Genomic DNA, 26038 nt, shown 5'->3' on the forward strand with positions numbered 1-26038 from the left:
AATAAATCGAGTTGCTTTCAAACAGCTCAGAAAAAAAATTTAAATAAAAATAATGGGTGCACACATGCACATACAGGAAGAGATAGAAAGAATGATAAAGCATATAAATAGCTGATGAATCTAGGTAGAGAGCGCCCTGTATTATTCTTGGAAATTTTCTGTAAGTTTAAAAAACTAGAGCAAAATTAAAAGTTATAAAACATATATGTAATTAGAAAGACATGCATAAAAAGTTTCATAAAATTATTGCCAAAAAAAGTAATTCAGACAAAATGAATTGTTCCACTATAGTAATAGTGTCAGCAAACTACAGTCTGCATGCCTAATCTGGCCAGATGTCTATTTTTATATTGGCTATAGGCTAAAATAGTTTTTACACTTTTAAATGGTTAAAAAAAATCAAAAGAATATTTCATGACACATAAAGTTTATATGAAATTCAAGTTTTAACATCCATAAAGTTTTTTGGAACTGAGCTGTGCTCATTTATTTACATACTATCTATGGCTGCTTTTGAGCTATATACCACAGCAGAGTTAACACGTTGCAATAGACAACATATAGCCCACAAAGTCTAAAATATTTATAATCTAGCTTTTTATAAAAAAGCTTCCCAACTTCCAAACTAGAATGATTCAGAGAGTTTCACAGAAGATATGGAGCTCCAAAGGTAACTTTTTCTGTGAGTGGACTTAGATAAGCAGAAAGCCAGAATTATCTCAACAAGCTGAATTTATACACTTCTTACAGTGGCCTACTTATCACTACTAAGTCAACTAAGCTTTGGGAGAATCTGGTTTATCATGAACCTCTACATGACTAAAGCCTAAAAATATCAAATTTACTTAGAAGAGTTTACCTTTGATCATCTTTTCCTAGAAGTCCTAGTATTCTCAACAACTGAATTTGTAACCATGGTGCTGGTACACTGTGGTAATTGAAATCTACTGGGAGCTTTCCTCCAACCACTTGCTTCAAAATCGTTACAAAACTCCCAGTCAAGTCTTTATATGCAGATGAATTCTCCTATATTCAAAAAATAAAACAAAAAAACTTTCTGTTAATAACAATATCTCAAAAAATAAAACAGATCTGCTTGAAATGCTATGCAGAACCTAACTTAGTATATGCTCATTTAGAAGTCTCCTGTTCACATTTAATGAAACAGTCCTCTGATTTGTGTAATTCCTTCCACAATGAAACTCTTCTGGTGACCAGATTCAGAAGTGAATCATGCCCCTAAAAGCTTCCACCATTCCCTACTTGTCCCACACACCAGTTTAATTACCTTTCCAAAGTTCGATAATTACATCTTAGAACTTTTAATAGCTAGTATCAGCAATTAAAAATTGAAAAGAACTGGCATACTGAAAAAAAAAGTAATCTCTTCTACTTTAGATGAAAATCAAGGCCTATTTGCAATCTCTCAATTTTGTTTGCAAAAGACTTCCCATGTAATTGAACTAAATTATGTTCTGGGTGGAAGAGCACAACTAACATTACTCAAACATTCAAAACTCCCCAAATCAGCAAGCCTGCTTATTAAAAATTAATTAACTCTATATTATTTAAACATATCTGTGATTCTGAATGAGCGTGCCTTGATTATCTATCAGACTACTCTCTCGGACTTGGGAAATTTTTTCATCTTATATTGTTTAATGAAGTATAGTTGACTCACAATATTATACTAGTTTCAGGTGTACAACAGTGATTCAACATTACATACATTACAAATTGATCACAACTATGGTCTAGTAACCATCTGCCTGAATTAGGGAAATTAAATACATATTCTCAAAATGAATGTTAGACTCTTCACTGTAATTTTTATATGTATCAGGGACAAATTTTTAGAAGGGAAATAATAGCTCTCTCAGAGTTTAATAAATGTTAGAGGAAAATAAGATTTAATATCAATTATCTATTTATACCATACTACTTGGAACATGCAATGCTTAAAAGTAAAGACAACTTTCAGTTTGTATAATTTTAAATTTATTTCAATAGCATTATGAGGTATGATGAAATCTCTCACAAATATATACTTTCAGACACAAAAGGTTTCAGGCAATACACTGGGGCTGAGTTAGTATAAACCCATATCGCCATTTAGAAAAAAATTTTTACTATAATATTTAATCCTCTTTCCTCCTCTAACACAGAATCAATGTATGGAATCAACACAATAGACAAGGAGTCTCCAACTCTGAGATCTAATGCCTGATGATCTGAGGTAGAGCTGATGTAATAATAATGGGAATAAAGAGCAAAATAAACATAATGTGCTTGACTCATCCCCAAAATCACCCTCCCCCTCCCCAACCCATGCAAAAATTGTCCTCCACGAAACTGGTCTCTGGTGCCAAAACAATTAGGGACTGCTTCTGCAGATTGTGCCTTACACATTCCCCACCAGCTCTCCTCACTTTTATAAGCTGTTATAAGTATCCCATGAAGCTGTATAAAAAGCAGCCACTTCTTGAAAATCCACAAATCTGCAAATTTCAACCACCTTCCAGAGCTACCATTTTTCCATGCTTCTTTCATAACATGAAAAAATTTCAGGCATTTAAAAAAGAAAACTAAATTTATAATGTGTCTGCAACTCATGCTATTAACAACATGCAAAAATTACTATTAAAGAGTCAATAATACAAACTTAAATGTGACTTACACAGTTTACTGAAAAATATGAGTTTTCTTTTAATTACATAGTTATATTTTTCTAATGATAGCTACTCAGTAACTTCTCAAAATGTCAACTTACCTTAATCATCCTAAGGTATATGTGCAAGGAAGCAGCCATGACCCCAACATCTCTGTCACAAAGTGCTTTCCGAAACTTAACATGGATATGCTGTACTTGATTAGGAGCAATGAGATAAAATTTATATAATGCCAGAACAGCTTTTCTTCGTATAATCTCCCTAAAGATAAAAAATAAAATCTAAATAAACCATCTGGAAATACCAGACATTTAGGGTGAAAAGATTACGGACCAGATGATTCAAAATACCAGCTACTACTTTAATCTAAAAAAAAGAGAGAGAATTACCCATTTATTATTAATTTTTATTCTAATTTACCAAATTATGAAATATGGCTATCTCTAGGAGGTAAGAACTCAAGAAACTTTAAGTCTCCATGTTATATATTTCTTTAGTTACAACATTTTTTGATAACAAGTACATATTACTTTTGAAACCAAAACAAAGCAAGAAAGATAAACAAATTTCTTAATTCCCAAATTCCATTTCTGAAAGCCATATCTCTATAAAGATTGGGAAGAGAATAAATAGTAAGTTTAAATGAGTAAGAGGTAATTTCAGCTAGTAATATCAAACAGTCTCTTCATTAACATTAAAGTCTCCTTAACATTTCAGCTTTTTATTTCTTTTTCTATATCATGGGTAAACATACTCCAAATACTTAAGTGGGGCAGGGGAGTATAAGGAGGACTTACATTAAAAGATGTTACTCCTCTCCTTGCCCAGCTCATGTTTCAAAAACCTCATTACAATGAGGAGGAAAGTATATACAAGTCGTGCACTTCATTTGTAACAGATAATGTCTAGCACACAAGAAGCAAAAATAAAGAGTTGCTATCCTATGAACACAATGTCATTTTCAAGGAATTATATTCTTGTTTTTCTCTCTCATGCCTGTTTCCACATGGCTCATATCTGCAGATTACGCTGGTAGTGCTCACAACAGCAGTAGTAAAGTATTTACTTTTAGGATTCCTTAAGACGTATTTCTGTTACCTAAAATCATAGAATCTCAAAATTGAGATAACTCAATCCAATCCTCTGTGTTCAAGAATACCTTTTATAATATTCCTAACAAATGGTCATCCAGCTTCTGCATTAACAAGCAACCCACTATCTTCCTGGGTAAACTATGTCATGATGGAAAATCCTTTTCACATAAAAAGAAAGCAGATAACAACAGATTTGCCACTAGTATTACTACTATGGTAACTGGAATCTACATCCCAAAGTGTTGCTATTGGGTATTAACCAATATGAGTTCCAGGACACAGTAAATAAACGAGGTGAGGAAAAAGAATACAAACCCTCATCAGGCTTAGGAATCCCTTGGTCTGGCCCAAAATGGTGGCAATAACACAAGGTATCAAAAAACCTGGATTTGGGCTATAGGTCTGGTATGTGAAAATACAACCAAGGATTCAAAAGTCAAGTCCAACCCCTGTCTCACAGCTTCGTTGCGACTTCTACTGGCCTATCTGTAGCTGTGGCCCACAACTCTGTCTTTAGCTCTTTACTCCACAGCAAGAAGTAGGTATGGCCATAACTGCAAAAGCAGAGTTTCAGAAAGTCTAAATTCTAACTAGTACAAGACAGGAAAGGCCAGGATTTGAAATGAGAGTAGATGGGAAGCAATACGGAAAAAATTGAGAGGGTAAATGGGAAGCAACAAGCAAAAAATTCAAATCTTTCTCAGAAAGATTTCATACAAAGGGTAAGTATGGCTACCACAAAACAGTGGGAAAATTTCATAAAAATATGCTCAGCTATGATCAGATCAACTTCTAAATAAAGAAAGGCTAATATTTTATTTCCAGTAGTTGACTGTCCATGCCCATCATTTGTTCTAAACACCGATTCAACATAAAACAAATCTGAAAAATCTATGAACTTACTCCATAATTCTCACTAAGAGCTATCATTTTTAGCTGGAAGGTTCATGGCCCAAGATTTCTTAAAGAACACAAACCATAAGACAACATTTTATCATCTTAGAACACCAAAAATATTGACTTAAAAAAGCATAGAAATAAAGAGATTATATAGGTAACAAAAAAAATCTTTAACAAAAATATGCATACAATAAAGCACTGCAATCACAAAGGAAAAATGGCTAGTGACTAAACATTTTCCTAGCTATAAAGGTTATGAAATCAAGGGGCTTGAGCAAAAACAAAATAATTCCAAGTTTGGAAAAACTAATAATCAAGTTAATAAGGTGAGAGTTAAGGAATCATTCAAAATTAGCAAAATACTACAAGTTAAGGTTCATTTGTACATATCCTGCTATAAAATAGAATTTGAAAGCTGCAGTTTTGATATAAAAGCATCTCCAGTACATTGAAGCTATGTATTCATGGCATCTGAACCACTTCCAAATGTTTTCCATTATTTCACTTTATAAAACAACTTTGTGAGAACTAAGGAGCTTCAATCAACCCCATATAGCCAAGGGAAAAACAGGACCACTGATAGTTAGCAGCAGAAGTGGAAAGAGAGCCAAGGATTCCTGATGGTAAGCCTCACTGTCTCAGTTTAACTTTAGAAAGCTGCCTAACATTTTTCTAAACTCACATAAAAATAAAGACAGTGCTACTGGGGATTTTTGTATTATACCTGGCAGTCAAAGAATATCCTTTATCCTGGTAGCATTAAATCAAAGTTAGAATAAAATTTTTAGTATAAATTTTTCTTTTGAAATACACAGTGTAGACACCTATCCAAAAAAGAATTTACTTACTTAGAATGTTGAAGTTTATCTTCTATCAATGGAAGAACAGCTGGAATCATTTCTCGAGGGAAAATCTGGCTGACGATAGTAAGTGCCATACATACTTCTACTAGGTTAGTGCTCTGCAAGTCCTGACATAATTATTAAGCAAAGAAAACATTCAGTGCAAATTCTGAAACTAGGGACAGTGAGCTCAACATTGCAATGGTCCTATATACTTAATACTGTAGTTTTCAACTAATTTGTCCATTTAGGAATGCCTCATATTTTATAGGAATATCAGTGTTTCACTTGCCTTAAGAGTCAATAGATAAAGACAGCCCAAAAGTAACCAATCTAAAGGAAACTGTATTTCTGTTCTGACACTGATCAAAGTAGTGTTCCTTATTACAGCCTTTAAAACTTTTCTAAACCAGTAACAAAAAAATTTTATGAATTTTTATTGTTAAAGCAATATGAGTGGAAATTTAAAAGGAAGTTAATTTTTTAATATATACTATAAAATGTATGCATTTATATATACTTATATAAGCACAAAGTTTATAAACTATTTTAATAGAAACTGAAACTACGTTTTTGAAAGTTTGGAAAGGTTTAAAGCCACTAGTAACCTTCAGAGAGTATATGACTTAAAATTCAGAAAGTACTACATACACACACACTCTCTCACATATCAGAAGAAACAAGATAAACATGAAAAAGCTCAACAATTCAATTATACTTCATTACCAATTTTGTCTAAAAGTTTAACAGAAAAAAATATGGCATGTGAATTAAATTGTTTTTATTATCATACATTTCAATTACCCAATTATACTCTATTCTCCTTTAAATTGACTTTTAGAGTTTAAAAGACTTCAATTATTCAGTTTTTATCATATCCCTTTAAAATAGATCCTAGAAAAAAAGACAACAGCAAGGAAAATGCATCTGACTAAGAGTCTGGAGATCTGAATTATAGTTCCAGCTCTGCTTTTTTTATTTTTATTTATTCTTTTACTGAAGTATAGCTGATGTACAATATAGTATTAGTTTCAGGTGTACAGCATAGTGATTTAGAAAATTTTTGCAGATTATACTCCATTGTAGGCTATTATATGATAAATGGGTATATTTCCCTGTGCTATCCCTTTCCTTATCTATTTTATATACAGTAATTTGTTACCTATTAGTACCATACTCTTAAGTTGTTCCTCCCCTCTCTCCCTATGGTAACCCCAAGTTCATTTTCTGTCTGTGAGTCTGCTTCTATTTTGCATATGCATTCACTTGTATTATTTTTTAGACTATACATATAAGTGATATCATACTGTATTTGTCTTTCTCTGTGTGACTTATTTCACTAAGCACAATATTCTCTAGGTTCATCCACATTGCTACAAATGGCAGTATTTCACTGTTTTTAATACCTAAATAATATTCTATTATGTATATATACCAAGTCTTTTTAATCCAACTGTCTGTTGATTGGGTTGCACTTGGGTTGTTTCCATGTCTTGGCTACTATAAATAGTCCTATGAACACTGAGGTTATGTACCTTTTTTAAGTCAGTGTCTTCACTTTGTCCAGATAGAAACCCAGGAGTGAAACTGCCGGATCATATGGTAGTTCTTTTTTAGTTTTTTAAGGAATCTCCATACTGTTTCCCATAGTGGCTGACCAATTTACATTCCCACCAACCATGTATAAGGGTTCCCTTTTCTCCACATCCTTGCCAACATTTATTTTTCACGAACTTTTTGACAACAGCCATTCTCAATGAGGTGATACCTCACTGTGGTTTTGATTTTACTTCTCTAATAATTAGTGACGTTGAGCATCTTTTCATTGCCTGTTAGCTATTTACATGTCTTCTTTGGAAAAATGTCTATTCAAGTCTTCTGCTCATTTTGTGACTGTTTTAATATTGAGTTGTATGAGTGTATATTTTGAATATCAAGCCCTGTCAGTCCCATCATTTGCAAATATTTTCTCCCATTTCGTAGGCTGCCTTTTCATTTTATCAGTTATTTCCTTTGCTGTGCAAAACCTTTTAAGTTTAATTGGGTCCCATTTGTTTATTTTTTGCTTTCTATTTATTCTGCCTTAGGAGACTGATCCAAGAAGACGTTGCTACAATTTATGTCACAGAGTATTCCACCTACATTCTCTTCTAGGAGTTTTATAGTTTCAGGTCTTACATGTAGATCTTTAGACCATTTTGAGTTTATTTTCCTTAACTCTGCTTTTTTAAATGAAACCACTATAACAGCAGCAGTACCAAATGTTATTCTGTAGAGTGTTTCACTCAACCCTCACAACTTGGTTAAGTTCTATTATTATCCTCATTCTACAGACACAGAAACTGATCTAAAAGATCTTTCCAATAAACTCATGCTGCAAGCCTACATTCTGTCAAAAATATACAAACTATCAAATGTCTGAAGGAATAACTTAAGGCTTTATATTAACCAGCATACAATACAGTACCTTTACAACTGTATTCACAAGGAGAAGCAATAGTTCATGACTTTCATGTAGAAATAAAGATACAGCCAAATAACCTTAAAATTTGAGAGAAAAAGTCTCATTACCACCTGTCAAAAATTAACTCTTAAGAAGCTAAACAAAGCAATAATATATTCCAAAGTTTGAATGTCAAAGACCGCAGTTACAGGTAAATATTAAAACAAATAGTAAAATAAGAAGGTTCAAAAAAATTCAGTAAGGAAGATTTCAGGTGTTCATCCTGAAGTCTTTCATAATTAGGTATTTCACAGGATATAACTAAAATGGAAAAAAGGCTATGTGTACCAGCTTAAAGTCCTATAAATGATATTAGGAATACATACCTTCTATCTTCTGTGCAAATTTCTACACAGTCAATAAAAATATTTTGTCTTATAGCCAAATACAATTATCCAAAAACTAACAGCTATCATAGTTAATAAATAGTGAGTTACCAGATATTTGTATTACTGAATGAGCTATTTAATACCAAACCATATGACATAAATCATACATTAAGCTATCAAAAAATATCTTTTTTTCTCAATTTGAAGATAAACTATTGAGTGAATAGATGTTGAGAAAAAAACACTACCACATTACTCATTGACTTAAGCATTTTAATAATATCAAAACATTAAAAAGTACATCTTAAAATTGAGTACTTTAATACCGTGACAAATACCATGTGTATGGAATCTAGATGCCCCATTTCACTTTCCTGTCACCCTTCATATTGATAACATTTGTTAGACAGTTTTTATGAGTCAAATGCATTACAAGCTTATTGAATCTTTACAATAACTCTATGAGATAGATATTATTTTTATCCCCGGTATAAAAATGAGGCCCCAGAAGGATAACTGCCCAAAGTCTGCAGCTCCTAAATGGCGGAGGCAGGACTACAACCATGCCGGTAGGAGTTAGGTCACGTTTCTAACCCTTATGCTATTCTGTTTCTTCAGTCTCCCTTGAGACCCGATTCCCTATTTCCCATCCCTGTTGTTTTTCATTCTTTTCAATTCTTCCAGCCCTTTTATTAGGGATTCTAAGGTTAACTATCCCTATTACTACCCAGCATTCATACTGTCTGTGCCTGTTGTGGAAAGTGGGAAAACTGTCAGAAATTTCCTATTCTCATAACCAAGCATCTTCACTGAAGGTCAGAGGAGCAGAGCTATCACTCCCATAATCAGGATGGAGAAAAAAAAAACAAACCAGGACCCTAGACAGCATTTAAAGCAGTGATTACAGGAGGGGGGAACACATGTATTCCTGAGGCCGATTCATGTTGCTGTATGGCAGAAACCACCACAATACTATAATTATTCAATTAAAATAAATAAATTTTTAAAAATAAATAAAGCAGAGATTGCATCTTATCAGACTACATCTGTTCAGCAAAGATATTATCCACACTTAAGTCACTAGTACCACAATGTAAGATCAACAAACTAATCCAAAGACCACCTTGAAACCTTACAAAAAATCTTAAATCTGTGTCAAAGAATGTCCTATTTTGACAACCAGAGAAAACAGGGAAACTATTTTGATAATCCAGAAACAGGGGGAAAAGATAATCTGCGACTCAAAAAATGAAAAAGACTTCAGGAAAAGAAGACTTCCCTGGTGACTCAGATGGTAAAGCGTCTGTCTACGATTCAGGAGACTCAGGTTTGATACCTGGGTTGGAAAGATCCCTTGGAGAAGGAAATGGCAACCCACTCAAGTACTATTGCCTGGAAAATCCCATGGACAGAGGAGCCTGATAGGCTACACTCCATGGGGTCGTAAACAATCGGACACAACTGAGTGACTTCACTTTCACTTTCTTTTTCAGGAAAAGAAATAACAACAACTATGATTATAAAGTACACTTGCTATGATTAAGAGCGAGCTATAGGATAAGAATACAGGCTTTGACTCATAGAAACTTGGGTTCATATTTTGGCTTCACCATTTAATAAGCTCTATGACCTTCGACAACTGACTTGAACTTTCTGAGCTTCAGTTTTCTCCTCTGTAAAGTGAAATACCATCTCACAAGATAAAGCACCTAACATAATACTTGACTTAGTGGATACTGAGATTTATTTATTCAACAATATTCATGTGAAAAACAATAAGGCATTATCTATCGGACAAAGCACCAAAGTTAGCCATAGAAATCTCAGGAGAGTAGATGATGCAGAAGTACTAAAATGAAGACATAAAAGATTTAAATGCTACCTTACAAAACAAGGGCTTCCCTTGTGGCTCAGCTGGTAAAGAATCCGCTTGCAATGCGGGAGACCTGGGTTTGATCCCTGGGTTGGGAAGATCCCCTGGAGAAGGGAAACACTATCCACTCTAGTATTCTGGCCTGGAGAATTCCATGGACTGTATAGTCCATGGGGTTGCAAAGAGTCAGACACGGCTGAGCAACTTTCACAGCACACATCACATTAAAAAACAAAACTTCCAGTCATTAGCACACATAAAGAACTTCTGATACCCATATACATGTCTCTCTAGGTAGCAAGAAAATACTTTCCTAAGAAAGACCATGAATCTCAATGAGTCTGGGGTCTCCTTAGCCACTTTAACTATGAAATAACACATGTATAAGGTCATTCACTGCAACATTGGCTATGAGAGCAAAAAACAAAAGACAAACTCATATATCTACCAATAGAGACCTGATTGAAAATACTGTGGTATATCCACCCACCCAATGAAAACTATGCAACTGTATAAAAATACAAAGATATCAAAACAAGGTGTAGAATAATCTCTACAGCAAGCCATTTTTTGTGTAAGAGAGAATATGTAAATGTGTACTCTTTTGCTTATTTTCAAAAAGAAGCAATGAAAAGATTAATCAGAAGGGGCAAACCTCATACAGGAGCCAGAGATAAAAATAAAAATTTGACAAATTAGAAATTTGTCTGATTATACCTTTTTATCAGGTCTTAACTTTGGACCATGTAACACAAGTAATTTTTACATATTTTAAAAATAAAACTTAGAGAATTCCCTAGTGGTCCAGTGGTTAGGACTTGGCACTTTCACTGCTGGTCTGGATTCAAACCCTGGTCAAAGAACTAAGATCCCGCAAGTTGCACAGCACAGTCATAAGTAAATTGATTTAATTGAAAATGAAAAAATTACATGAAAGTCTAAAAAGAAAAAGACAGCAACAGATGTACAAAGCATTGACTATCTATTGTTTTCAAAATTTCCTGCTTTCAGAGATTTTACAGTTAGGTTGGAAAAGACAAACAGATGGTAGGAGCCACCTGAGTGATCACAGAAGAGTTAAAACTTGGTTTGAAATACAGACAGGGAGAGAGAGGCTGCCAGAGGCCACTGTACTTGGAGGGAAGAATATAACGAAAGACAGAAGAGTATTTTTGGTGAAGTGGGGTTCAACAAGTAGAATACTGTGTGAGGATAGTCTCAGGGCCTTTACCAAGACATCTCCACCCTTCCCCACCGTCAGACAGCACGGGTCATACAACACAAGAAGCGTGCTGGTCCCCAGCAACGCAACAGTATCAGCTTCTGTGAGAAAGACTATGTTCTGCTCCTATGTTATTCTAAAGGGCTTCCTCAAGTTTCTGATATGAAGCTGAAGCTATAAGAAAACAAGATTTAAGTCTTTGAAAGGGCTTTCACTAATAGCCTTGAAGGTAATTATAGAGATAACAATTTTTAAAAGATACCTGAAATCCTTATAGCTAACATTTGTGAAACTAAGAGCAAGATATCTAAAATTATTCACAGCAATTTCAGTCTTATTCTATAAAACACCATATCTGATCATTAAACTGTTGAAACTGAATAGACTTTTTAAAATCAGCTTTACTGAAGTATAATTTACATACAAGAAAAGTCACCCTTTTAAGGGGACAGTTCAGTGAGTCTTAACAAAGTCATCTAACCACCATCATAAGAACAGGCAACTTTTAATCTTCTATGTAACTCAAAAATGCTATGAATCAGGAAAACTGATTTCATTTATAGGTTGTAAGTTTTTGAAGCATTATCTTTTAAAGGTAAGGAAATCACAAGGCAGTGTTCTAAAAACATACTATGTATCAGTCATCATTCATTTTATATACTAGCCAGAACTTTAAGATAAAGTGCAAAAGTCTTAAACGCATACATACCTACTCTTTTTTCTAGAAGATTTCCTTGTTGTGCCAACTTGATTGCATGTATATAGCCAAAGGAAGCATCATATCCAAGCATTTCACAATATATAAGTCTCACCATACATTCCTTCATCATTTTCTGAAAAAAAAAAATCCAGTAATCATATAAATAAATCGAATGCTTTGATTCTTTTAGTATGTTTGTAATCATTTAACAGCAGAATTCTTTAATCCTGGCACTGAAGAAACAACATATGTAAATTATCACCCAAAGTCAGACTTTGTAAACAAGTTTCTCCCAAATTTAACTATCAACAGTACTCATTTTAGTAAAATTATTTCGATATTTCGTTAGAGGCAACAATATAAAATAAATCAACTATAGCTATTTCTAATTCTAGGTCCCCCTCCTGAAAAATTTGGTTATAATGTGAGACGCGTGGTCCTCAGAAAAAATTTCTCTCATAGTACTCTAACTTGGCTTCTAGACTGCAGCACATCATTTAATATACTTTGTCAAATGAAAATATCCATGAAACCCCCACAAGTTGGTAACAATTTCTGGAATGAAAATATTTTTCACACTTAAAAGACCAAATTGCATCTGGAGTATCTTCAGAATTATTATGCTGTATATGATATGCAATGATTTATTGTAAGTATTACTTTTTCAACAACTCTCACAATTATTATGACTTTATTAATGGCATGTGTATGTGTCAGTTGCTCAGTTGCGTCCGACTCTTTGCAACCCCACAGACTGTAGCCCACCAGGATCCTCTGGCCACAGAATTCTCCAGGCAAGAATACTGGAATGGGTTGCTATTCCCTTCTCCAGGGGATCTTCCCAACCAAGCAATCAAATCCAGTTCTCCTGCATTGCAGGCAGATTCTTTACCGTCGGAGCCACCCAGGGAAGCCCTATTAATGGTAGAGTCATTCCAATATTAAACTTAACTGAGTCTTTCAATATTTACAACATAAGCTAATAACTTGTTTTAAGAGATTCTATAAATTTATTAGTATGAGAATATCTGCATTCTCAATATTGACAGCAAATTTTAATCAAAAATTAAAAATATAAATAAATGTGTTTAAAATATGTAAAGCTCAGACTATTTTAGTATCTAAAACTTAATTCAGTTCAGTTCAGTTCAGTTCAGTCGCTCAGTCATGTCCGACTCTTTGCAACCCCATGAATCACAGCACGCCAGGCCTCCCTGTCCATCACCATCTCCTGGAGTTCACTCAAACTCACATCCATCGAGTCGGTGATGCCATCCAGCCATCTCATCCTCTGTCGTCCCCTTTTCCTCCTGCCCCCAATCCCTCCCTGCATCAGAGTCTTTTCCAGCGAGTCCGTTCTTAGCATCAGGTGGCCAAAGTATTGGAATTGCAGCTTCAGCATCATTCCTTCCAAAGAACACCCAGGACTGATCTCCTTCAGAATGGACTGGTTGGATCTCCTTGCAGTCCAAGGGACTCTCAAGAGCCTTCTCCAAAACCACAGTTCAAAACCATCAATTCTTCGGCACTCAGCTTTCTTCACAGTCCAACTCTCACATCCATACGTGACCACTGGAAAAATCATAGCCTTGACTAGACAGGCCTTTGTTGGCAAAGTAATGTCTCTACTTTTTAATATGCTATCTAGGTTGGTCGTAACTTTTCTTCCAAGGAGTAAGCATCTTTTAATTTCATGGCTGCAGTCACCATCTGCAGTGATTTTGGAGCCCAAAAAAATAAAGTCTGACACTGTTTGCCCATCTGTTTCCCATGAAGTAATGGGACCAGATGCCATGATCTTAGTTTTCTGAATGTTGAGCTTTAAGCCAACTTTTTCACTCTCCTCTTTCACTTTCATCAATTAATCCTAATATATAACAGAATTATAGAATTCCTAAATCACAAAATGCTTAAGAAGAAATAGTAAAATAAAATGTTTTAAACTAAGGACAACATTTAATATTTCATATATATTATATAGAGAGAGACATACACATACACATTTAAATATGCAAAGTTTAAAAATAAATCACAGGAAAATCTAAAGGGAATAATATTTAATGATTTAATTTAGGTCACTTGGGTTTAAAGTAATAAATGTTAATTCATTACCATATTAACTACTAAATACTGAGAAAAATTGGCTCCAAATTGGGAAAGGAGTACATCAATGCTATATATTGTCACCCTGCTTATTTAACTTATACGCAGAGGACATCATGCAAAATGCCAGGCTGGATGATGCAGAAGCTAAAATCAAGATTACAAGGAGAAATATTAACAACCTCAGATATGCAGATTAACACCACCTTTATGGCAGAAAGCGAAGAGGAACTAAAGAGCTTCTCGATGAAGGTGAAAGATGAGAGTGAAAAAGCTGGCTTAAAACTCAACATTCAAAAAAAATAACATCATGGCATCTAGTTGCATCACTTCATGGCAAATAGCTGGGGAAACAATGAAAAGTGACAGACTTTATTTTCTTGGGCTCCAAAATCCCTATGGATAGTGACTGCATTCGTGGAATTAAAAGATGCTCGCTCCTTGGAAGAAAAGTTATGACAGACCCAGTCAGCAAATTAAAGCAGAGATATTACTTGGCCGACGAAGGTCCATTTAGTCAAGGCTATGGTTTTTCCAGTAGTCCTGTATGGATGTGAGAGTTGGACCATAAAGAAGGCTGAGTGCCAAAAAACTGATGCTTTTGAACTGATGTATTGGAGAAGACTCTTAAAAGTACCTTGGACTACAGGGAGATCAAACCAGTCAATCCTAAAGGAAATCAATCCTGAATATTCACCAGAAGGACTGATGCCAAAGCTCCAACACTTCAGTCACCTGATGCGAAGAGCCAACTCACTGGAAAAGACCCAAATGCTGGGAAAGATTGAAGGCAGGAAGAAGGGGATATCAGAGGATGACATGGTTAGATGGCATCACCAACTCAACGGACGAGTTTGTGCAAGCTCTGAGAGATGGTGAAGGTCAGGGAACCCAGGCATGCTGCAGTCCCTAGGGTCACAAAGAGTTGGACATGACTGAGCAACTAAACAATGACAACTGAGAAAACATGTGTAAAAGATACTGGAAGCTTCTTCAAAAACTTCTGTATCAGGACCTCCCTTGCGGACCAGTAGCTAAGACTGCATTCCCAATGCAGGCGGCCTGGCTTCAGTTTCTGGTCAGAGAGCTAGATCCCACAGGTCACAACTAAAGATTCTGCATGCTGCAACTAAGACCCATCACAGTAAAATAAATATATATATATATATATATATATATATATATAAGCAAAATTCTGTATCAACGAGGAGTGAAAGTGTTCATTTAAGCCCTTAAATATCAACCTTGATCTTGTAACATTTTATCTCATAGGTTCTCAAAAGTCATTAGGAACTTTAAGTAAAATTCTATTGCATAGACTATTATTCTCTTATTTTTGGAGAAGAAAATGCATTCTCCAATGTAGAAATTAACTTCAGAATTTCTTTAACAAACTGTAATCTAATTTCTACATGACCACCTCAAGGGTAGATTATTCTATAACGTACACTCAGAGTGACTGGCCATAATTATTATAAAATCTTCCTTCAAACTGTGGCTCCCTAACTTCTATCTACTTATCTAAATTCTGTGAACATCTTATACTGAATAAGATGAAAAATTGTACTTAATAATGCCAACTATAGAAAATGGAAATCAAGTAAAAAGAGGTCACTGCTTAAAAACAGAAGTCATTGCTTAACATATCTTTCAAGTATCACAATGATTTTATTCATACACATATAAACATATACGTATCTATACACACACACATATATATATATATACGTGTATATATATCACATTGGAGGCCTCCCTGACAGCTTGGGCAGTAAAGAATCTGTCTGCAATGCAGGAGACTTGGGTTTGATCCTTGGATGCAAGATCCCCTGGAGAAGAAAATGGCTACCCACTCCAGTATTCTTGCCTGGGAAATCCCATAGACAGAGAAGCTTGGGGGCTACAGTCCATGAGGTCACAAAACAGTCGGACACGAGTGAGAGACTGACATTGAATACTGTATCACATTAATTATGCTTCGAGTTTCATTTGTCCACCTGGAAGAGTAACTTAGGCAGGTTGACAAAGAGTCCAAACCTAAGTAAGCCCCCTTTAAGGAATAAGTAAACATTCTTTCTTTCTCACATTCTTTTGCCTTAGACAAGTAGGTTTCATAAGCAGCAGCATCTCTTGTTCAAGGACATGCCTTTTTTTTGAGCTTTGGGTGAATGTTATGGGAGAAGGCCTTGGTAAAACTTCCACAGCCTTGAGCTCTGAGTTAACCTATTCCTTCTGGCTAATCTCATGCTGATGTCATTCCAGGATGTATGTTACTGGAAAGGGTCTAGGCGAAATTCTCACAGCCTTGAGGTATTTGTTGTCTAGTCTCAGCAGCTGGTTGAGAAGTATATAAAGTACTGCTTAAACTAGTGAGGCAGGTACTCTCCTGCCCCCTTCTGATGTCTATGTCAGAAGCTTTTTCTGTCACTTTCACTTTAAATAAAATCTATACAAGGTTCTGAGCGACTGTGACTATCTTTGGTCCTGGAGTTAAATCTTCTCCTTTGGAGACCACGAATCCAGCAGCAGCATTCACCGTCCTATTATTATAACCAGAAAAGGAAATACATATATTCTCTCAGACTTTACAAGTGTTATTCACACACATGATCATGTGTACACGTAAAATGATCACCCTAGTATTTTTATTAGAAGTGTATGCCACAGCAACTTACACAAAGAAAGCACCCACTAAATCTTTGCTCAATAAATGTTGCTTATAAAATCTCATTATCTAAAACCACGTAAAAATTAAAAGAAAAAAAAAACCTAGGCCTTAATCTAACTATGTAGGGACAGTCTCACAGTGGCCACTGCTTAATTGCTGAATGAATGCTGCTTGAAAATCAAATTATAGGGAATCAATTTTTTTTAAACTAGATCTTGATTTAGCTATTATGCAATATACTCAGTTTTACAGTAGAAAATCATTTTTCTACTTTGTCAGTCAACCTATTCTCCAAGATGTAGAAATGCAAAATAAGAGATTTTTACAATGTATCAGTTCAGGTCTATAAGCTCTGTATTAAAATACTATTATTTTAATAGTATTATATTTTATATATTATTTATTTTAATATTATATAATGTATATTATCTATATTTATATTTAATATATATTAAATATAAGCTGTAGTACATATACACAATGGAGTATTACTCAGCCATTAAAAAGAATACATTTGAATCTGTTCTAATGAGGTGGATGAAACTGGAGCCAATTATACAGAGTGAAGTAAGCCAGAAAGAAAAACACCAATACAGTATACTAACACATATATATGGAATTTAGAAAGATGGTAATGGTAACCCTCTATGCGAGACAGCAAAAGAGACACAGATGTACAAAACAGTCTTTTGGACTCTGTGGGAGAGGGAGAGGGTGGGATGATTTGGGAGAATGGCACTGAAACATGTATACGATCATGTAAGAAATGAATCGCCAGTCTAGGTTCGATACAGGATACAGGATGCTTGGGGCTTGTACACTGGGATGACCCAGGGAGATGATATGGGGAGAGAGGTGGGAGAGAGGTTCAGGATTGGAACTCATGTACACCCGTGGTGGATTCATGTCAATGTATGGCAAAATCAATACAGTATTGTAAAGTAAAATAAAAAATAAATAAATAATAATAAATGAGCCTTTAAAAAAACTATTTTAATAGTATTATATTTTATATATTATTTATTATATAATGTATATTATCTATACTTATATTTAATATATATTAAATATTATGTATTTTAATAGTATTAAAATTCTATTTTAAATTACGTGTCCTAAGGCAATGGCACCCCATTCCAGTACTCTTGCCTGGAAAATCCCATGGATGGAAGAGCCTGGTAGACTGCAGTCCATGGGGTCACTAAGAGTCAGACACAACTGAACGACTTCAATTTCACTTTTCAGTTTCATGCATTGGAGAAGGAAATGGCAACCCACTCCAGTTTTCTTGCCTGGAGAATCCCAGGGATGGGGGAGCCTGGTGGGCTGCCGTCTATGGGGTTGCAGAGAGTCAGACACGACTGAAGTGACTTAGCAGCAGCAGCAGCAGCAACCTTCTTTCAGTGTACAACATTGAAACAGTAAGATGGGGTCCCATCTTACTGTTTATGGGGTTATGGGGTCCCAGGAGTATTACCACATTTACATAACTATCATCATGTTGGCACTGAACTGACATCAGTCAAGCAAGTTTTGGTCTGGTGCAGTCAGTCAGCAACAAAAGGCCAAAGTTAACGTCTGACTTATTATCATCCATAACTGATTTTGACTGTGATATATTAGATTTTAGCAACTCATCAGTTAATGCCACTACTGAGTCAATAGTAGACCAGATTTCAAATCGCAAACACGCTGACATTGACTATGTAGACTTACTAGGGTTGTAGTAGGAGCAGAAACAGTTGCTTTCAGATTATTCAGTTCCTGCTGGATTAATTTCTCTTCTTCCTAAAAAAGTGAAAATATTTGACTCATGAATAACTGTCTTTTTAAACTGTAACAGTATTTTTAAAAGGGAAAAATACAACTCACAATATTATAAATGAAAAAGAAACATTATTTTAAAGGAGAGTTATAAAAAGTATGTGCTTCAGATTTGCCTAAACCCTCAGAATCATTCCTGGAAAGAATAAATATTTTCATGCTAACTCACCACTCCTCTTTTCTTCACTCAGTTACTGTCCCCTTAAGGACGGTTTAGCAGAAAATGTTGTGGGTTTTTTGTTTTTTGTTTTTTTTTAATTAACACTGGAGAATAAGTAGAAAAGAAATTCTTCATGTAGTGGCCCAGAATAAGGTTCTCACACCTTCTTCTTCATGGAATGGAGAAACAGGGTAAGAAGACAAACAAAAGCCCATACTTTTCCCTTAAACTATATTCTTCTTCCCTACCTTTTCCCCTTTATTCCTTGCATCCTTTCCCTACCCTTCCATCTCTTTCTCACACACACAGAATAAATTCACAAATATGGCTACTTGTCTGCATTGTATTTCACCTCCTTAAGCACTTGAAAATTGGTCCAAATTTTGCCCAATACAATGCTATCTCTAAGTTACACAATGAACTAGCAGATGCCCATTAAGTAACTAACCAAAAAATACTAGTGAAGTACTGCCACATTTAGATACCTTATACACAGTTTCAAACTGCAATTTAAAACCAAAAATATTTTATTTCATTTACCATCTCATAAAAATTAGCAAAGGACAAAATGTTAAACAATATTAAGTCCACAAATAATTGTTTTCTGTGATTTCTGAATGTGAAACAGATCCTCTCCACTGTATCAGTTTAAAAACAGTTTTTAAACAGTTTTAAAACAGTTTAAAAACAGTTTTTAAACCCTCAGAGCACTTTGAAGAAAAACCTCCTGTCTTTCTCCTTCCTTCTCTCCTGACACATATTTCACCATATACTGCTTAAACCCAAGATGAAGGACCAATTCTTTGGAAAAAGGAAATGTGCTTTAGACTATTTCCTTAGGGTTTAACACATAGCTTGTTCCATAAGTATTTTCTAAACAAATAAATTTTGCTATACCACATGATTTTTTAAGATACAAAATCGTTGACGCTTTTTATCAGCATCTTACACAACCCATGCAACTACAGAAAGTTTGTGGGAACTTAAAAATTTCCATTATAAATGCTCGTTTTCAATGCCCATCAGAGGCAGAAACTTACTCAGCAAATACTGAGATTGGGAAGAATTACGCTTTTTCTTTCCCCAATCCAGAGGTCTAACCTAAGAACCTCGAGCTCCCCAAACATATTCAGCAGCAGGTTCAAATGGCAGGGTCTGTTCTAATGTATGTTATCTAGCATACACTAAAGAACTGGGAGAGAGCAAGAATCCGAATTAGAAAGAAACTTTTTAGAATAACGCTGACACTTCCATGGCACCTGGTATTTTCAACTGGTTGGTGTCTCTTCTAACCCTCGAAACAATCTATGAAATATGTATCTGTACTTTGACACTTCAACGTTCGAGAAACACACGGAGGCTCAAATTGTAAAGACTTCGCCCCAGATAATAATGAGTCAACGTCAGGGCCAACTGTGGAACCTGGCCTCCTAGTTGTCTGTCCGGGCAGCCCAAGTGACGCTTCCGGAGAGAAGCCAGGACCGACAGACAAATCCGCCGGAGAGCCAGTTCCAGGGGTCCACCGCGGGACCAAAGCCTCCCTGAGAGGGGGCCTCCCTCAGGCGCCCCTGACCTCCCGGCCCGGCGGACACCTACGTGCTTGGAGGTGAGCGCGGTGATGCCGCGGACCAGGCCGCCCAGCCGGGAGGAGAAGGACGCTTTGGCGGCTGTAGGCCCGCCAACCGACTGGTTCTGCAGGAAGAGTCCCGGCAGCGCCGTCAGTGTTTTCTCCACTATGTCGCTCATCGCCGCCGCCCGCGATCCGGTCGCCGCCCGGCCTCATGCCCGTCCCCTGACCCGCCGCCGGCCCGGCCTCCGTAGGCACTTCCTGTTTGTTTGAAGAAGAAATCTTTATTCGCGTCCCGCGCGGACATATACAGTGTTTTTCTAGAGAGTCGCCGCTAGAGGGCGCGAGAGTCCGCGAGCGAAAGGCTGCGCTCCAAGCCTTCGCGGATGCTGTAGTCTTGTGGTGGAGAAGATTCTGAGAGAAGATTCTGAGAGTCCCTCGGACTACAAGGATATCCAACCAATCCATCCTAAAGGAAATCAGTCCTGAATATTCATTGGAAGGACTGACGCTGAAGCTGAAACTCCAATACTTTGGCCATCTGATGCAGAGAAATGGCTAATTGGAAAAGACCCTAATTCTGGGAAAGGTTGAAGGCAGGAGGAGAAGGGGATGACAGAGGATGAGATGGCTGGATGGCATCACCGACTCGATGGACATGAATTTGAGTAAACTCCGGGAGTTGGTGATGGACAGGAAAGCCTGGTGTGCTGCAGTTCATGGGGTTGCAAACAGCCGGACACGACTGAGCAACTGAGCTGAACTGAGAAGGGCCGGACTCTCCCGGTTTCGATGGCAACGCCAGAGTCTCGCGCATCTCTGGCTCCTCCTAAGGTAACCGCTGCCGCCGTCCTTCCTTCATACTTCGTCCGCCAAAGTCTCGCTTTCCCTTTAGGCACCTCCGCGCTGCTTGGGACACCACAGGGAGGTGGACATTCCTGGCCCTCTCTTGGCCACCGCTCACTGCCTGGGGACCACCGGCAATCCCTACACCTCCCGCCGCCGCACGCTGAGGGGCGACGAGGGACCGTGGCATCACGCGCCGCCCCGGTCCTGCCGGTGCCAGGGACCCTGGTGGAGTTGAATGACAGCGCGGCTGTCCTATGGATTCATCCTGCCGGGTTCAGCCCACGCCGCGTACAGGGACTCTTGGCCAGTGTCCCTATCCTTCCGCCCCTCTTCTAGGATCTGGGGAGGCAGCCAGCAAGGGGAAGTGGTCAGGTGGCCACCGCCACCACCGCCCCCGACCTGTCGTCTCGCAATGTTCTGTTATTTTCTGTTTTAAAACGGATGACAGCTGCCACTACATCAATATTTATCTCCCTGTACTGAGGATGTCTTATTCATTGCTGTTATCCCAACTTCGGTTTGGAACAGAATCCAGTACAGTGGTTTTGAGAATGTGGTTTGATGACTTCTGAGGATCCTAAGAGAGGATCCAGGAAGTCAAAACTATAGCCACAACATTACTTTAATGTTATTTGCTGTTTTCATGCTTATCCTCTCCAGAGTGTATAGAGACTTTTTCCAGAGGGTAGATGATTTACAGCCTCTACTGGCTGGTGAAATGCTTGTTTGAATACTCCTCTTGTATTTTACAGATTCAGCTATGGTTTAGGATATGTTGGTAGATCAGTGTGTTTTCAGAGATTAGCTCGTTTTATCCTCAGTACTTCTAGTGGGTTCTTATAAGCTATCTTCGTGATGCAATAAAAATCCATATTTTAAGGCAAGACAAGAGAAATTTAGACATAACATTTTTCTGTGCCTATTTGGGTCGGTCCCTCCCCTCTAGTGTGCATTGTGCAATTGTGTTGTGCCTTAACCAGACTTCCCCAATGGCAGAAATACCTACTCCACCATAAACATCAACTTTTCTTTTCTTTTTTTGGGGGGGCGCTAGTTATGTAACTCTTAGAAGATAAGCTTGCTTTCTCAATCTTGTAAGGGGTCACAATGCTCCACCATTCACCTTGTACCAGTAGACAACTTTAGTGAACTTTATGTACAATGCCAGTGTATCATTTCCCTTACAAATAGCCGATGGTGTAAAACAGACTGGTGAGATGACTAGGGGAGATTCTGGGTCACACCTAGTAGAATTTCTTAGCTTAAATATTTATTCAGAATGTTACTAACTATATTAATTGTATTCTCATTGACTTTTTTTGCATTATCAACTGTGTGGCCAAGCCTCAGAAAAAATTCATGATAACCATTATTGTTCACTCGCTCAGTCAGGTCCAACTCTTTGCGACCCCATAGACTGCAGCATGCCAGGCTTCCCTGTCCCTCACCATCTCCCAGAGCTTGCTCAAACTCATGTCCATTGAGTCGGTGATGGCATCCAACCATCTTGTCCTCTGTTATACCCTTCTCTTGCCCACAGTCTTTCCCAGCATCAGGATCTTTTCCAGTGAGTTGACTCTTTGCATCCGGTGGCCAAAGTATTGGAGCTTCAGCCTCAGCATCAGTCCCTCCAATGAATATTCAGGACTGATTTCCTTTAGGATTGACTGGTTTGACCTCCTTGCTGTCCAAAGGACTCTCAAGAGTCTTCTTCAACACCACAGTCAAAAGCATCAATTCTTCAGCCCTAAGCTTTCTTTATGGTCCAACTCTTACATCCATGCATGAATACTGGAAAAACCATAGCTTTGACTATATGGACCTTTGTAGGCAAAGTAATGTCTCTGCTTTTTAATATGCTATCTAGGTTGGCCATAGTTTTTCTTCCAGGAAGCGAGCATCATTTAATTTCATGACTGCAGTCACCATCTGCAGTGATTTTGGAGCCCAAGAAAATAAAACCTGTCACTGTTTCCATTTTTTTCACCGTCTATTTGCCATGAAGTGATGGGACCGGATGACATGATCTTTGTCTTTTGAATGATGATTACATTATTTAAAACAACTGGTCAAATATGTAGTCCTATAAGATCAATCATCTTAGTAGTGTAATTCTAGATATGGGAAGAAATAACAAGAGGGAACCATTTCCTGAACCACAACAAACTAGTAAGACAGGCAGTCCAGAGGCTTTTGATTACTGTTAACTAGATAGCATATTGAAAAGCAGAGACATTACTTTGCCAACAAAGGTCCGTCTAGTCAAGGATATGGTTTTTCCATTGGTCATGTATGGATGTGAGAGTTGGACTGTGAAGAAGGCTGAGTGCCGAAGAATTGATGCTTTTGAACTGTGGTGTTGGGGAAGACTCTTGAGAGTCCCTTGGACTGTAAGGAGATCCAACCAGTCCATTCTAAAGGAGATCACCCCTGGATGTTCTTTGGAAGGAATGATGCTAAAGCTGAAACTCCAGTACTTTGGCCACCTCATGTGAAGAGTTGACTCACTGGAAAAGACCCTGATGCTGGGAGGGACTGGGGGCAGGAGGAGAAGGGGACGACAGAGGATGAGATGGCTGGATGGCATCACCGACTCAATGGACGTGAGTCTAAGTGAACTCCGGGAGTTGGTGATGGACAGGGAGGCCTGGTGTGCTGCGATTCATGGGGTCACAAAGAGTCGGACATGACTGAGCAACTGAACTGAACTGAACTGAACAATGCCTAGTCCAACAATAGCACACAGTGAGAGGCTATCAATGGAATCTGTGCCTGACCTGGGAATGAGCATTCCTAGCACCATGGAAAAAATTGATCGCAAAATTACTCCCAAACCTTAGTCAAAATTAAGACAAAAGGAAGATATTGTAAAATAAAAAATGTTGCTCACCATCCAGTTCTTCAAAAAGCAGGTTCATTAGCCATGGCAGATTCTGACCTAAAATATACCCTGAAAGGAATTCAAGGCAAAGATCAGGATGAGGCGCTCTGTGCTCTGGAAACATGACAGAACCAGCTCTCAGATAAATATTTGTAGGAAAAAAGTTTATGAACCTGGTTTCTTACATCTTCTTATACTTAAAAGTAAGAAAATTGGGAAAGGGGTATGTCAAGACTATATATTGTCACCCTGCTTATTTAACTTCTATGCAGAGTACATCATGCGAGCTGCTGGGCTGAATGAAGCACAAGCTAGAATCAAGATTGCAGGGAGAAATATCAATAACCTCAGATATGCAAATGACACCACCCTTATGGCAGCAAGTGAAGAGGAACTAAAGAGCCTCTTGATGAAGGTGCAAGAGGAGAGTGAGAAAGCTGGCTTAAAACATTCAAAAAATAAGATCATGGCATCCAGACCCATCACTTCATGGCAAATAGATGGGTAAACAATGGAAACAATGACAGACTTTATTTTCTTGGGCTCCAAAATCACTGCAGATGGTGACGGCAGCCATGAAATTAAAAGACACTTGCTCCTTGGAAGAAAAGCTATGACAAACCTAGACAGCATATTACGACTCAAAGACATTACTTTGCGTACAATGGTCCCTATAATTGAAGCTATGGTTTTTCCAGTAGTCATGTATGGATGTGAGAGCTGAACAATGAAAAATGCTGAGCACTGAACAATCGATGCCTTCAAACTGTGGTGCTGGAGAATACTCTTGATAGAGTCCCTTGGACAGCAAGAAGATCAAACCAGTCAATCCTAAAGAAAATGAATCCTGAATATTCATTGGAAAGACTGATACTGAAGCTGAAACTCCAATACTTTGACCTCCTCATGCGAAGAGACAAGTCATTGGGAAAGACCCTGATGCTGGGAAAGATTGAAGGCAGGAGGAGAAGGGGACATCAGAGGATGAGATGGTTGAATGACATCACAAACTCAACAGATATGAGTTTGAGCAAGCTCCAGAAGATGTGTGAAGGACAGGGAAGCCTGGCATGCTGCAGTCCCTGGGGTGGCAAAGAGTCGGACACAACTGAGCGACTGAACAACAACAACAACAATACTTAGAAAAGCACTAAAACCATTAACTAATATATTTGTTCCTCACAAACAGTGGTAACCTTCTACCAAGATGAGTGCTTGACTGCACAGACCCCTTCATCAAACTCACATATGCTACCGGCCTCCCCCGTACCTCTTCAGAACTGTTCTCAGAGATCTCTGAGAGACTGTCTTCCAGGTTTTAATCCTCAGTTGGCTCAAATAACATTTTCCGTTTCCTCTAAGAATTTTGTCAACATTTATTTATATCTTATTAATCATCCAATAAATGATATTTTGAAATCCCTAAATTGTGACTGTGCTTATGCAAAAACGCAAGGAAAAACATTTTGTTTTGCAAGAGTATTTTTAATTTATTGAAAACTTTTCTGAATATTTAAATTTTATCTAAAGCTAATTTTTTAGAATTTAATATTTTATTCTAAAACAAAATTTTATTTGTAATTTTTTAAATTTTAGGTTCTTTCATTGACACATGAGAGAAATTAAAAGATCTGCTTTCTCAATCTCCCACATGTAGAGATGCTAAAAAAGATGATACATCAGTATCAGAGGATTCCGACTCAGGTAAAGAGAAAAATCTAAGTGTTAGTTAGTTTAGTTAGTTTCCTTTCTAAATAAGAAAGGAAAGTGTGACCAAAGCTTATTTCTTTTCCTTGACTTTAGAGATATTAATGGTTTACCTCAGTCAACAGAATATTTACAAACACTATTATG

General features: G+C 37.1%; 1 protein-coding gene and 1 long non-coding RNA gene across 2 annotated transcripts in view; one reads left to right on the top strand and one right to left on the bottom strand.

Annotated features, from left to right (window-relative positions):
- AP4E1 (adaptor related protein complex 4 subunit epsilon 1) overlaps positions 1-20689 on the bottom strand; it is a 70231-nt gene extending 49542 nt beyond the window's left edge. Inside the window, exons 1-7 of the mRNA XM_004010615.6 lie at positions 20484-20689; positions 18620-18691; positions 12142-12265; positions 7973-8046; positions 5512-5633; positions 2771-2930; positions 860-1026 (exon numbers count right to left, since the gene is read on the bottom strand). Of these exons, the coding sequence (XP_004010664.2) occupies positions 860-1026; positions 2771-2930; positions 5512-5633; positions 7973-8046; positions 12142-12265; positions 18620-18691; positions 20484-20633 (869 nt within the window). The 5' untranslated portion in view covers positions 20634-20689. The remainder of the gene's footprint in view (positions 1-859; positions 1027-2770; positions 2931-5511; positions 5634-7972; positions 8047-12141; positions 12266-18619; positions 18692-20483) is intronic.
- Positions 20690-20842: 153 nt separating this feature from the next.
- LOC132660048 (uncharacterized) lies at positions 20843-25611 on the top strand. Its single transcript, XR_009601226.1, has 2 exons — positions 20843-21288; positions 24457-25611. It is a non-coding gene; the product is annotated as an uncharacterized LOC132660048 (long non-coding RNA).
- The last annotated feature ends 427 nt before the right edge of the window (positions 25612-26038 follow it).

This window comes from Ovis aries, chromosome 7 (genome assembly GCF_016772045.2).
Source record: "Ovis aries strain OAR_USU_Benz2616 breed Rambouillet chromosome 7, ARS-UI_Ramb_v3.0, whole genome shotgun sequence".
NCBI lineage: Eukaryota > Metazoa > Chordata > Mammalia > Artiodactyla > Bovidae > Ovis > Ovis aries.